This window comes from Hypanus sabinus, chromosome 7 (genome assembly GCF_030144855.1).
Source record: "Hypanus sabinus isolate sHypSab1 chromosome 7, sHypSab1.hap1, whole genome shotgun sequence".
Taxonomy (NCBI): Eukaryota; Metazoa; Chordata; class Chondrichthyes; order Myliobatiformes; family Dasyatidae; genus Hypanus; species Hypanus sabinus.
This window is the reverse complement of record NC_082712.1, coordinates 162,951,444-162,965,676: the sequence shown is the minus strand read 5'-3', so window position 1 is coordinate 162,965,676 and position 14,233 is coordinate 162,951,444. Positions and strand designations below refer to the sequence as shown.

The 14,233-nt window shown below is 39.6% G+C and overlaps 1 protein-coding gene across 1 annotated transcript in view; it reads left to right on the top strand.

The window, feature by feature from the left end:
- The window catches only part of LOC132397564 (protein kinase C-binding protein NELL1-like), a 943,441-nt gene that overhangs the window by 183,211 nt on the left and 745,997 nt on the right, over window positions 1-14,233 (top strand). The window contains exon 8 of the mRNA XM_059976383.1: window positions 13,165-13,293. Coding sequence (XP_059832366.1) covers window positions 13,165-13,293 — 129 coding nt within the window. The remainder of the gene's footprint in view (window positions 1-13,164; window positions 13,294-14,233) is intronic.

The following is a 14,233-nucleotide window of genomic DNA, read 5'->3' as shown; positions in this document are numbered from 1 at the left end:
AACTCTAGGATGCACAACAAGAATTTAGGATTACTTTCATGGTCAACATAGATTTCTGATTTAGCTGGACGACTAGAGCATTGTAAACATGGTGAACAATTTTATTTTTAAATGAGGTAAATATTTTGTTCTCCTAAACTTATGATAGGTTTATTCACGGCAACTGCTCAGCTTGCAAATCTAGCACCATTAAAGAATGAGTCGGTTGGCGATGTAGGATTTATTGCCCGAATTCACTTCTCACCAGATTCCCACAGCTGTGACTCCCAATGTCCTCACTGCTGCGACCATTCCACAAGCAGGAATTGGGCTGCAGGTAGTAGGAACACACCTGACCCTGAATAGTGCTAACAGCCTTCTGGCAATTCATGCTGTCTGAATATTTCTCTTGCTTTGAAGAACATTATCTCCCTCCTGCTACCCCTCTCTCCTGGAATCTCTTGCTGGACCAAATGTTTTGCATTTGATAGTTCTATAGTATCTTTTAATCTTGAATATCCACCTTTGATCAGTGATTTTTCTACTTCATGTAGGTAGTCTTCAAATACAAAGAAAGCTAATTGTTCATTGGAACCCCCTTTTCTTACTCCAACCACAAATGGATAAATTGAATTTGACAAGAATGATAGATGGAAAGCTTGATATATTTAACTGTCCTTCATTTTTCCTTGGAGGTGTGTTATCATTTTTCTTTGAAAAATATATTCAAACCAATCCAAGTTGCACAGTAAAGCTTTTCAGATTACATTGATAACCAAACCTCATTTTCATTTCAGTTTGGAAGATGATGCCAGCATATTGAAACATATTAAATGGTGGCTTTTTAACCTTTTCTGGAATTGAGATCAAGATACAGTTCAATCTTGCTCTAATGTCTTTGAACCAATGCGATATTTTGCCAAAAATATTCAATATTAAAACAAATCATTGTAAGTATGGATTTTTGGTAATTTCCCTCCCTGCAACTTTACATTCATTGGCATGAAAGATTCCTAACTAAGATTATGCTGGACACAAAGAATTTTTGCAGTCCGCAATGCATAATTATAAAATGGACATTTTGAGCAGAATTTATGGAAGCTAAGCTAAACAAAAATGGCTGACTAAAACACACAATATTTGTGATTTCTTGGGTGCCAAATCAGGGCTATGTTCTAGTCCAGAGCTCCTTTAAAGTCCCAAGTACATTTATTATCCAAGTACATACTGTAAATGTCACCATATACTACACTGAGAATCATTTTCTTGTGGACATACTCAATAATCCATAATAGAATAATAACCATAATAGAATCAATGAAAGGCTGCATTAACTTGGGTGTTCAATCTGTGTGCAAAAGGCAAAAAGCTGTGCAAATACAAAAAGAAAAAAAGCAATAAATACTGACAATATGGGATGATGAGTCTTTGAAAGCAAGTCCATAGGTTGGGGAACATTTCAATGATGGAGCAAGTGAAGTTGAGTGAAGTTATCCTCCTTGGTTCAAGAGCCTTTTGGTAATAACTGTTCCTGAATTGGGGCAAGCAGCTTTAAACATTGAATTGTCCTTTGCAGGTACCCTGCCAACTGGAGTGTTGGAAAATCTAGTTGCTTCTCCCTTGAATATTATATTCCTATTTTATATTATGTTTTTGAGGTTTAGATAGGGCATTTGATTTCTGAATATCTTAGGCTAACATGCCTTTCGCCCATGGGTCCTCCACTCCCTTACTGTTACATCAGTTTATTCTGCCGTGCATGTTGTTAGGCAGCACTGCAAATGCACTAAGTGCACCCAAAGACCAACTAATTTGTGCAGAATCCTGTAAGTCTGAGTAACGTCGCACAGCAATTACCAGAGACCTTTATAAAGACACCGAACATTTATATGATTGCAATGATAGGAGAAATACCTAATCAACCTTCTCCCCAAGAGCAATCTTTCCTTATTTACTTCGGACCTGGTTGTGCCAGAGCTCGTAGTTGTAACTGCAGCCATGAGGCGGCTTTGAGCTGAGTGCAGAGCGCTCCAGGATATGAATCTGCTGTCAGAATGTCCTGAAGGGCACTACAGGGCTTGCGGCTCTAAGCTAACACAATCTGGAGCAACGGCACAGTGGCAGGCAGAGTGTGAGGAGAGAGGGAGGGAGTTTTCTGAAGCGGGCAGTCCAAGTGACCCTGGGTTACAAAGCATTCCCTGAATCCATCCAACAGAGTATGCCTCCTGAGGAGGAAGGAGGCACGAGTTGACAGAAGGCCTTCGGGCAAACCTTGTAACACTTGAGCAACCTACTTCAGAGCATACACGGTGAAATGCATTGCCAGTGGTTAGACCTGAAATCACAAGTTGCAATCTCTATGAGCATAGAGGGAGGGGAACAGGTACTCTCAGGACGCGCTGCAGAGATTGTTTTGAGGATTGCTCAAACATGGGGAATGAGCAAAAATCATGGTGGTTTCGTTGGGATTCTCACCATTTTACCTTTAACATTTAACTGTTTTTATTTTTGCCTACTCCCCCAACAGTAATAAGTTGAGGATCACCACTGATCATAAAATCTCTTGAAATGGCCAATAATTTACTGTGGCTGCAAGGTTGTCATTACCACAGTGAGGCCTCAGAGTATTTGTGAATTTGGTCTGCCGTCTTCAAGTCTACTTGCCCGAAGGATTGCAGGTCCACAGACACTGAAACGACCATTCTTGTTCAATGTAAAGTGCCCTGCTACACTCATGAGCAAAGCCAGCTTGCACTGTATTCTGAACTGATCTGCAATTGGTGCTGTTTTCCAGCTGAATGGCAGCAAATTGTGAATGTTTCCTTTTCTTAATAAGTAGAAGCCACCATTGCATCTCCTTGAAAGGCAGTTGTCACCTCAGCAATCCTGTCTCTGTACGGTAGACTCATGGTTTTGCAATGTCCTTGTTTGGGAATATTTTTGCTTTTCCCTGATTTTTGCTCATTCCCTATGTTTGAGCAGCTCTCAAAACAAGCTGTGCAGCGTGTGTTGAGAATAACTCTTCCCCTCCCTCTACACTCATAAAGATTGAGTGTTAAATGTTGACCTCCTGGCAACCACTACCACACACAAGAGGCTATAACTAAGCTAAGTCCTTAGTGGCATCATTTCAACATTGCCTTTCCTTTGTTACTAGCCTTCTCAGTTTCCTTTTTGAAAACTGGCAGGAAACAAATCAACGGGAAATACTTTTTGTACAGCTGGTTAAGAACAAAACTGTACAATACTACACATCCATCGTCCATGGTCGGTTCATTAGTACCTGCTTTCTATCATGGTTACGTTGTCTCTGGAAGCTGATGATTTTGTGATCCAAAGGTTCTTCAGACATCAAGGATGAGGCATAAACTTATTGGCAGTGGTTTTACTAAATGTTACATGAACAACAGAATATGATAAAGAAAAAGTAGTCATGGTTGTCTTGGACTAGAGATAACCAAAAATTTGAATGATGATAATTAGCCCATTCACTACTGTATGTATTTAACATTATGCAAAGGCCCATGTTGGTTAGTGTTTTTTTTCTTCTTTTTTTTTTGTTTTTTTTTCTTTTTGTTTCTTTTGTTCATAAATACTATGAGTTTGGGAGGCTATATATATTTATTATTATATATTTGAATGTCTACTTAAACTATCAATTATGTACTCTCAAACACTTTGTATTCATGTTTCATTTATGTTTGTTTAAAAATTAATAAAAAGATTTAAAAAGAAAGATAATTAGCCCATAAAAACCCAGATTGAAGTGGTGTGGCTCCTGTTACGGAAAACTAAATAGCCTCTACAAAAATATAGAAATAATTACTGGAAAGTTCGGTGAACAATTACATGTATATACTGTAGGTGATTATATAAAATTACAAACAAGCATAGGAAAGTTAAATTTTAAGAAAAATAACAATTCTATACCCTAATGCAACAGTTCAATAACTGTAGGTGTATAATCTTTAAGAAAGGTTTATCCAAATACTAGAACGGTGTTGGAGAAATGCAAGTCTACTCACGCAACAGTTGATGGATGAGATTGGATGTTGTTTCCACTGATCATGACAGTTTCTGTCAGATCAGTGGATTTACTGTAACACTGGTATCACTTCCCCTGTGCATGACTGCAGGCAACGGTCTTTCTGGATGCCAGCTCCGACTGCTCTTTGATTCAGATTCATATTTTACTCTCACAGGTACTTTGAAGCATACTGTGAAATGCCCCGTTTGTGTTAACAACTACCACACCTAAGGATGTACGAGGGGCAGCCCACAAGTGTCTCAATACTTTTAATTGCTGGTGTAGCCTGTCCACAATACTCAGCAGAATAGAACAGAACATAACAATCAACAAAATAACAACAGCAAAACAAGCCCTTTTCCACCCTTCCACCCACTCAACCATCCACACACACAACAATCCTCCACTTCCTGGACAGGACTCTGGGCCTCCAATCTCTAGACCTTAATCTTAGGCCATCGGGCCTTGACTTCTGAATTTCTGATTGACCTTTGGACTTTGATCTTTGGTGTCGACCTCTGTTGTAGTGTGCAGGCAGCACCTCAGTGCATGTATCCACCTCTTCCTCCTGAACTCGAGCTTGATGTTGGTGAACATTGTGTGAGATCAGTTGGCTGACCCTGCTGTTAATGCTTCTGATGGTACATAATAACTTCTGAGCCCTTCTTAACTGTGTAGGGATAATCCTACAAGTACTAGTAGATCTTAGCAAGTGCAAGGACTCCTCAAATTACTTGCACTTAACATGCAACAATCACAAACAAATATTAGAACCAGCTTTTCCTAAGAGCACAGTTTTCTGTGTGAAGTGCCTACATGAAAATCTTTTGTTAACAGCATCAACCCAAAATTGCAAGGGTCAAGTAAAGCCATTTTAGTGCATGATTTATGAGAAAATAAATGTTTAGATCATTGTAGAATTAGATTTATTACTTATTTCTAGTGCAGTAGCTACAGGTAGATGCAAGGGAGAGAAGGAACAGAGAGCCAAATAAAATTGTTTCTATAATGCACAAAAATAAACCAACTTCAGAGTAACTTCAGGGCTATGATTTAATTCCAGCCTTCTCAGGATTGCTTCAATGTTTTTTTTAACACTGCATAATATGCTGAGAATTTCTCTCCAAGATGAGGTGCAATGAGTTTTGGTAATAAATTTTATCTTGGAATTTTTAAATAATTGCTTACATATTGGAACACATCCACAGAAATGAAGCAGATACCTTTATTTTCGATGCATACATATCTTTGAATACTCCCGAGCATTTATTCTTCCCATAGATGAATTTAAGAGGAAAAAAAATCAATTTTCATTTGGAGCTTCCATTTTCAAAGACTCTTCTGGTGTTTAAAATTTCTAAGGCTCTTGAAAGGGCAGCAGGAAAAATAAAGAAAGTGAACTAATGGTGATGCCAAGAGGGACAATTGGGGGGAAAAATGTTTCAAGCAATGTGGAAGGTTTCTCGGTGTTTATTGAGAAATATCCTGTATGTTGTTGAATGTATGATAGCCGAGGGTGAGGTAATGGAAAGGCTGTAGTTCAAGCGGGTAAACACAAAAGACAAAAGTATTCAACAGTGCTGAAGATGAGAGGGTTGAGAATTTCAAGATCCTAGAAGTGAATATTACCAATGCCCTGTCATGGTATAGCCACACTGACACCATGACCAAGAAAGCTTAACAAGGCACCTCTACTTCCTCAGGATGCTAAAGATACTTGTTATGTCCCCATAAAACTTAAAATTTTAGTGATGCATCATAGAATGCACCTACTGGATGCATCATAGCTTTGTATGGCAACTGCTCTACCTACTCTATGAAACTGCAGAATGTTGTGGACAATGCTCAGCTCATCATGGAAACCAGCCTCCCCACCACGGACTCTTCTCACTGCCTCAGTAAAGCAACAGCATAACCAAAAAAACCAGGACATTCTCTCTTCTACCTTCTGTCATCGGGCAGAAGATACAAAAGGCCTGAAACCACCTACCACCAGGCTCTACCCCATTGTTCTAAGACTGTTGTTCTCTAGTATGATAAAATGTACTCTTCACCTCTCAGTCTACCTTGTTCTGATCTTGCACCTTGTTGTTTACATGCACTGCACTTTCTCTGTAGCTGTTGAACATTTTCTTTTACAGTGTAATATCTCAATTCACTGTGTAATGGTTTGACCTGTATGACCAGTATGCAGGACTAGTTTTTCACTGCCCCTTGGTACATGTGACAACAATAAGCCAATACCAATACCAATTACAAGTGTTCAACATGAACTGTTGATTCATAAAGTTATGAAAATGAACTGTTTGGCCCAATTCAATATACATATCAATATCCTGTGCTATTCCTATTTGCCTGTGTTCAGCCCAGATCATTTAAAAATTTTTCTATCCATAATCTTCTCCAAATTTCTTTGGAATGTTGTAATTGTGTTCATATGTAGCATTTCTTCTGGTAGCTTATACCATACCTGCTGTGTAGAAAAATGAACCCCTCAGGTCCACTATAAATCTTTACCCTCTCAACGTAAACTTTTGTTTGGTAATTTCAGATTCTGTTTCCCTGGGAAAATCACTGTGACCGTCCACTTGATCTACCCACTCATGATTTTATAAACCACCATAAGATCATCCCTTGGCCTTCCTCACTCCAGGGAAAACATCATGGCCTGTCCAGTCTGTCCTTTAAACCTAAGCCCTTCTGTTCCAGTAGAATTCCTTCTGCTCCAGTAGAATTTCCAGTAGAAATTTTCTGCGTGCTCTCCAGCTTAATCACATCCTTCCTATAGTATGCTTTCGAGAACTGCACATAATATTCCAGGTAGCATCTTATCTACATCCTAGACAAATGTAGCATGATGCTCCAACTCTTGTACTCGGTGTCCCATCTTCACTATTTTGACACTTCTGCAGACTTACGTACTTGGTTGCTCTGTTTTACGTCACTCTCTTGTCATGTACTGTGCATGAGGTGATCTGGTTTAATTTCCTAAATTGCAGCACTTCACATTGGTTTATGTTAATGTCTCTACTGACTGTGATGCCAATGAAATCTAATCACATCTGCCTGCATGTGGTCTATCTCCTTCCATTCCTGTGTTTTTCAAGGTGCCCCTCAAAATACTTGTTAAACCATTGCTATCATATCTACTCCTACTAATTCCCCTGGCAGTGTTTTCCAGGCATCTGCAGCTCACCATAATCTCATAAATCTTCTTCAGCTTTTCTTCCTCTCATCCTAGTCCAATGCCCTTGAGCACTTGATATTCCCACCCTAGAGATTAAAAGAATGTCTTTCCTGACTATACATCTCATAATTTTACATACTTCTATCAACTTTCCCCTCAGCCTGTTGTTCCCTGGCTGCCCTTCTTATGTAAAGGTAGAACATTAGCCATGTTTCACTCTTCTGGGATCTTGCCCTTGGCTAAGGAAAGTACAAAGAAAATCTCTGCTAGAGTCCCTAGAATTTCTGGCCTTCCTTTCCATAGCATCCTATGATACATCTAATTGAGATCCATCTTTATGCATCTTGAAACCTCCAAGACACTCTCTTTCATAATATTGAATTGAATTAGAATTAGAATTGAATTTTGGTTTATTGTCATTTAGAAACTACAAATGCAATGCAGTTAAAAATGAGACAACGTTCCTCCAGAATGATATTACAAAAGCACACAACAAAACAGACTACACCAGAAAATCCACATAACGTTTCGCAATCCCCAAATCCAGAGTCCGGAGAGGATGCTGTGTATTAACATCGCGCTTCCAACTTAGCGCGTTCCCCGGAAAGGAGCTCCAAATCCACCAGACAAAACAAGACTACCCAGACACACCAAGTCAGAAGACCAACTCTACCTCCCAACAAACCAAAATCTAAAGCTACAAGACCTACACAAAACCACATAGTTACATAAAGTTATAGTTAACATATAGTTACAACAGTGCAGACAATACCATAATTGATAAAAACCGGACCATGGGGACAGTAAAAATAGTCCAAAGATGCTAAAAGTTGGAAATAAACCATCACACAGTTTCCACAAGTCCCCAGGGTCCCAACAGACTCATCATCCCATGCAGGTGGCAGAAGGGAATACCCCCGCTATGGACTTCCATGGCGCCGCCGGACCCAGCCTCGCAGATGCTGCACACAGTGAAAGTGCCCCGACCACAGTGGACTTCGAGTCCGTCGAACCACTGATCATCCCCTCCGGCACGGCCTTTCTAAGCACCATCCTCTGCCGAGCACACTACGATGACCCTGCCAATGGCCACCGGCAAAGCGACCCTGAGGACTGGGGGCCTGTTCTTCTCAGCAGAGACCCGGACCTCAGAACAGCAGCAGCAACGAAGAAGGCCTTCCTGGAGATTTCCAGATGTTCCTCTGTGCTCCCACGTCTATTTTTTCATCAGATTAGGATGTGCATGGCACCCCGCTTAACAACTAACAGATATCAACTTCGGAGAGGCCGCTGCAAACTGCGTCGCACCGCCATCTTGGAAGGAGAATACCAATGATGATAGTTTATAGAGAACTAAAAGGATGCAAAAATGTGGAAGGATTTTAATATCTCAAGATATACGCAATAATGAGTTGAGAATCATATAAATTATTGACATTAGGGTGCATGGGAACCTGGCTGTGCCCTGACAGGATGGGGGCAATTGTTTTGCTTTCCTGTTGAGTAGTAACAATGTGTTATGTGTCAGCCCCAATTGTTTTTGAGAAAGATGATGAAGAGTGACCCTGTTGAACTTCTGTGGCCTTAGTGCTGAAGATATTACTGATTCAATACCAGAGAATGTATACAACCTGCAATTCTTACCCTTCGCAAACATCCATAAACCAGAAGAAAGATCCCAAGGAATGAATGACAGAAAAAAGTCAGAACCCCAAAGGAATGTATTGCAATTCCAAGGCTTAATTCTAACCTTCCCGAAAGTTTATCCTGGGTTGTAGGGCTCTTGAATTCTTGCTGCCAAAGTTCACTTCCGTCGCCTGAGTGGAACATTCTTCAAGGCCGAGTGCAGATTACTAAGATGGGCTACCAGCTGGGGATGAAGTTTGACATGAATTGTCTCAAGGTAGATATTGTGATATAAATAATTAGGTCATTTTATAGCGGTTAAGAGCCACTGCTGTGCATGTGGGCTAGACATTTGTTACTCTATACCACTGAATTAATCGTTGATGAACTTAACTCTTCTCCTGAGTTCCATGAGCTGATGTTTATGGAAGGTGAAGGATGGAATAGTATTTGTACAGTCATGAGATACTGCTGCTTCAATTAGGCCTCTGATCCTCTGGGGTGAGCATACATTTCATGCCTGAAGTAAGATATTCATTTTGTGTTTGCTTATGTTTTTTAATGAATGAAACAAAGGAGAATTAACTGAGGAATTAGCAGCAGCAAAAAAATTATTATTTTTTATGTGGTTCATAAATATTTCATTGGGTATAAATTACCTTGGTTTAAAATCTAAAAATAGAAAATGTTAGAAATGCTCAGCCGGTCAGGCAGCATCTATGAAGAGGGTCAGAGCTGATGTTTCAGTGATTATGAACTCTGTATAGAATTGGAAAAGTGTGGAAAATAATGTTTTATCTTGCAGAAAAGGGTGAAGATGGAGAGAATATGGAAGATCTCTGTTAGGGTGACGATAAGGAATAGATGCATGACACAAATTCTTACTGATTCAGCAAAGGCTTTAAGTGGTGCCTAATCTACTTGAAGGCAGTGTAGATAGAAGAAGAACAGAGGAGAGGAAAATAAAACCTGCTGGAATTCAAAGTTAGAATTCAGAAGATACTGAAAATTTTAAATGAAAGCGCACTCCAAGAAAGGCCAGTAGTATCTGTGGAGAAATAAAAACTGAGTTTTAAAAACTGCCAGGAATTGAAGAGGAAAAAAATGCAGAAACTGAAACTACTAATTGGAAATGCTTCAGAGGTCGGTAGCAATCGTGGAGAGAGAAACGTCATGTGCTTTGGGTTAAGGTCTTTCATCTGACAAACTGAAACCAAGTTGCAAAGGAAGTGTGAGATTGAGAATGTTTATTATAGGTCATAGATTAAAGCTGTCAAAAAACTATTACTTGAAGAATCAGCGGTTGGAGACGGGAGGGAGAAAAAGAAGAATTGAAACATGGGCACGTGTGGAGAGAGAGAGAGAGAGGGAAAGGATTAAAAATATGACTACCTGAGATGGTTAAATTCAATATTGGGGTCTGAGGACTGCAACATATCCTAACCAAATGTTGGAGACCAAGAGCAGTGGTAATAGGAAAGAGAAATCAAGCAACGGGTAACTGCACTGTTCATTCCATGGCTCTTTAAGCCACTCTATTTCTACCAATGACTCTCTCTCCTGGTATTTTCTTATATAACACGGTACAACACATGTCCATTTACCTTGTCTCTTCCTGTGATCTCAGTGTCCAAACAGTACTTACAGGTGAATTCCCTTGCAATGTTCTTCCAATCTATTACATTCAGTGTTCACAATATCATTGTCTTTACATTGGGTGATAGCATTTGGAACATCTCCATGCAGGCTACAAGGAGCTTCCAGTTTCCTGTCACATTTTAATACCCTGCACCTTTCCCACTCTCACCTCTGACTCTGATCCTCAAGGTTTCTCCAATATAAGCTTAAAGCACTGCACCTGGTCTTCAGTCTGGTCACACTGCATACCTCTGAACTCAATCATTGAAATAAAAAATTTCAATTAGCACTCCATTTGTTTTCCTTTCTGTCTCCACATTGCTCGTGGCATTTCTTGTTTTATTTTTTTCTTCATTTCTGCATCTGATTATTATTTTCTAAAGTAATTCTTATCAATGATAACTTTATTATACACCATCTCACTGATGTTCCCACTTCTCCCCATTTAACATCCTTTTTGTACTTTTCTACTTCTGATGGAAGATGTCATACTGACTGTTTCTTTCCCCATGAAGACTACTTGACCAGTTGAGAACTTCACACATTTGTTTTGTATTTCCATCATCAGTATTTGAAATAATAAGTGCATTGGCAATGTTGCAAATTGAATGCAACAAGCATAATTGAATCTTGCAGCCAGTTGTGACTATAACGTGACTATCTGTACGTGGAATTTTGAAGCAACTTCAGTTTTACTTTTTTACATTTTTCAGTTTTTCATTTTTTTATTTAATGTTAAGAGATCTCAAATCTACAAGTGAACCTCTTATACATTTACATCGGCCACGAATGTGACACATATGGGTTAATTTTTGTCACATGTACCAAGATACAGTGAAAAGCTTCTGTTTTGTGTGGCATCCTGTCAAAGGTTAGCATTGCATCTTTTTTCTCTTTATCATTTTTATATTGCAGAGATTGCTTTCAATTGCATTTCTGATTTCCTCTGATGTAGAACATGCCAACAGTATCCAGAAATTTCCTTTTGCAGTTCTTATATATATATAAAAATTAAAAAAAACAGCAGATGTGGAAAATAAAAACAAAATGCTGGAAGCACCCAGTAATTCAGACACTGACTGTGATAAGAGTCACAGCTAACCTGCCTTGTCAGGAACTTGTTCTGATGAAGGGTCATGGACGTCAAATTTTAACTGAGATTTCTTCCACAGTTGCCAGCTGAGTTACTGAGTTTCCAGCAATTTTGTTTTTAATTCACTTTTCAAATTGCCTAATCTTTAATTTCATTTGCATTCAGATGGAAATGTGTAAAAAGAGCAGTGCCAATTTCATTTTTTTTTTGATTTCCTAATTGGTGGCAAGTGGCTAAATTTGTTCTTTACATGTGGATTTGGAGTTTAGACCAGAAGGAAGTTAGGCCCACCCTATTGTGTCTTTGCCTGCAGTTGAAGGAGCTATAAAATTAATTAATCTCTTGTTCTTTCCTTGCTTCCGAAGGTAGCTAAATGTTTGTGTGTAATTTGGAGAAAGCAGAATTTTACCATTAATGTTTGTAGACTTAGCAGATGCAAATCTGGAACCTTAGAATTGAAATGTCATGGACCTGAAGCATTAATTTTATTTATTTCCAGCAGTTTTGTCTTTATTTTCTTTAATCAGATTTCCAAATTGCTTCAATGCAGTTTATCGTGATGATTATACAAAGGGAAGAAGTATTAGAGACTATCATCCATCAGCTTTCTGCAACTCCAGTTTTAATACAAGCTTTCCTCTTTAATTGCTGATGCCTGGTCCAAATACCTTGCCCCCTGTGGTGTGAAGAATCTATTAGCCTTATTGAATCTTATGGGACAGGGTATGTGGGGAAAGACATCAGATAATATAATTTCTGGAAGCTGGCTTCACTAAAATGAACAGAACGCCGATATTTTATTATTAACTTGCATAAAAATGCTTATATACATATCAAAGCAAGAAGCTATAAATATGACCACCAATAATTCCAAGTAATTCAGAAGAAAGAACGTGAAGATTATGGTTGAAATAGTTGTTTGAGGTATAGAATTTGCCTTGACCATGGCAAAGCATTTTACGGCCATTTATACAGTGATGGTAATGTAGAAACAAAGACTCAAGACACTACACAGGAGATTTGTCAGACAAACAAAATATAGTGAGCCACATAGGTGATACGAATGTTATGTTCTGCCGAGCATGGTGAGCTATGCTGGTGCCAGAACGTGTAGTGACACTTGTCCACTGCCCCCAGCACCTGCTTGGGTAAGTTGGTTGTTGGTGCAAACGATGCAGTTAATTGTGTGTTTTGAAGTTCATGTGACAAGTAGGTCTGAATCTGAAAGGCATTGGATGAGCTTGGTGAGGGTAACTATGTTAAAAAGATTGTTGACAGGTTGAAAAGGATAAGAAGGACCTGGATTGTTTTTTGTAGAGTTGGTTGGGGTTCTTCAATACGCTGGAACCCTATTTGGGAGCTACAAAGGGAATTCCAGATTAAGGGCTGTAGATTTGGTGGAGAATAGAAAGACTGAGAGAAAACAGATTGACACAAGAAAATTAGCTTGCTTTGTAATGTATATTATGGAGGAAGGAATAATGGGGTGGGTCACCTTTGGATAACTTGAATGCAAAGAGACTTACTTGGAGTACACGGTGGCATGGATCAGTGACACGGGTTTTCATTTGAAATTGATTTTGTATAATCTCACTGCTAATCATACTGTTGCAGTTAAACTATGCTGAGGCCCGACTGAATGAGCTGGAGAGCTGCTACTGTGAGAAGACCTGTCGGGTGAACAGAGAGGTGCACCGCAGCATGGACTCCTGGGTTGAAAAGTGCAAAAACTGCACCTGCAAGGTCAGTGGCTTCTGGGGTGATTTTATCTGAGCGGACTGAAAGTGCATGATGTCCATTGTACTCTTTGCGAGGACTGGACAGCTCGGGATGTCTGTGGAAGTGGGGAGCAAGAGACAATTTAAGAGCAAGTTTCTGCTGTAAACTCTTTCCTGCCCGGTTGAAGCAATGTGATTTTCCATGCCCCAAGACCAGGGTGAATCTGTGTGGGTGTGGATAAGGCCATGTCTCATCATGGTGGGATAAGGTCTCTGGGAGGTTTATCCAGAGGAGTGGAAAGGGAGGTTGGAAGTTTGCCTCCCTCTCTGGTTCCATCTGCCTGTCACCCACACCACACTTTACTCACTATTTTCCCTATTCCCTCTCCCCAGGTTCCCATTGCCCACCTTTCCACTTTTCTCATTTCCTTTCTCACCAGATCCCATAAGCTGCATCTTTTTGCCTCCACTAATCACCTCTTTCAATATCTCCACTCTCTCCTCCCCATCTGATTCCACCTACCCCTCAACTCCACACCTTTCACTTACTAACTCCTGCCTCATCCTTCCCCACACTGGTCTATGCAGTTCTAATGTAGACTCACGATCTGTAATGTCAACTATTTGAGATGCTACCTAGTTTAGTGAGTTCCTCTATCATTTTGTATTTTGTCTTGCTCCAAATCCCGGTACCTTCAGATTTCTTTCTTTGCCCTTGGAAAACACAAAATGGGGTTCCTAATTAAGTTATAGTGTCTTTGCTGGCTGTCAACTTAGTTGGCAGAAAAGCTATCATAGGAAAAACATTTTTTGGGATTCTGACAGGAGGAATTGATTATAGGCAGTGCCTGCAGAATTCTGTATTAAGATCACAGGTGTTATGAAGGAAGCAAATTCTAAGTAGGCCACTAATCTTTTTAGCTTTAATTGTTGGAGGTAACTTATTACATATGCTGAGGGGTATT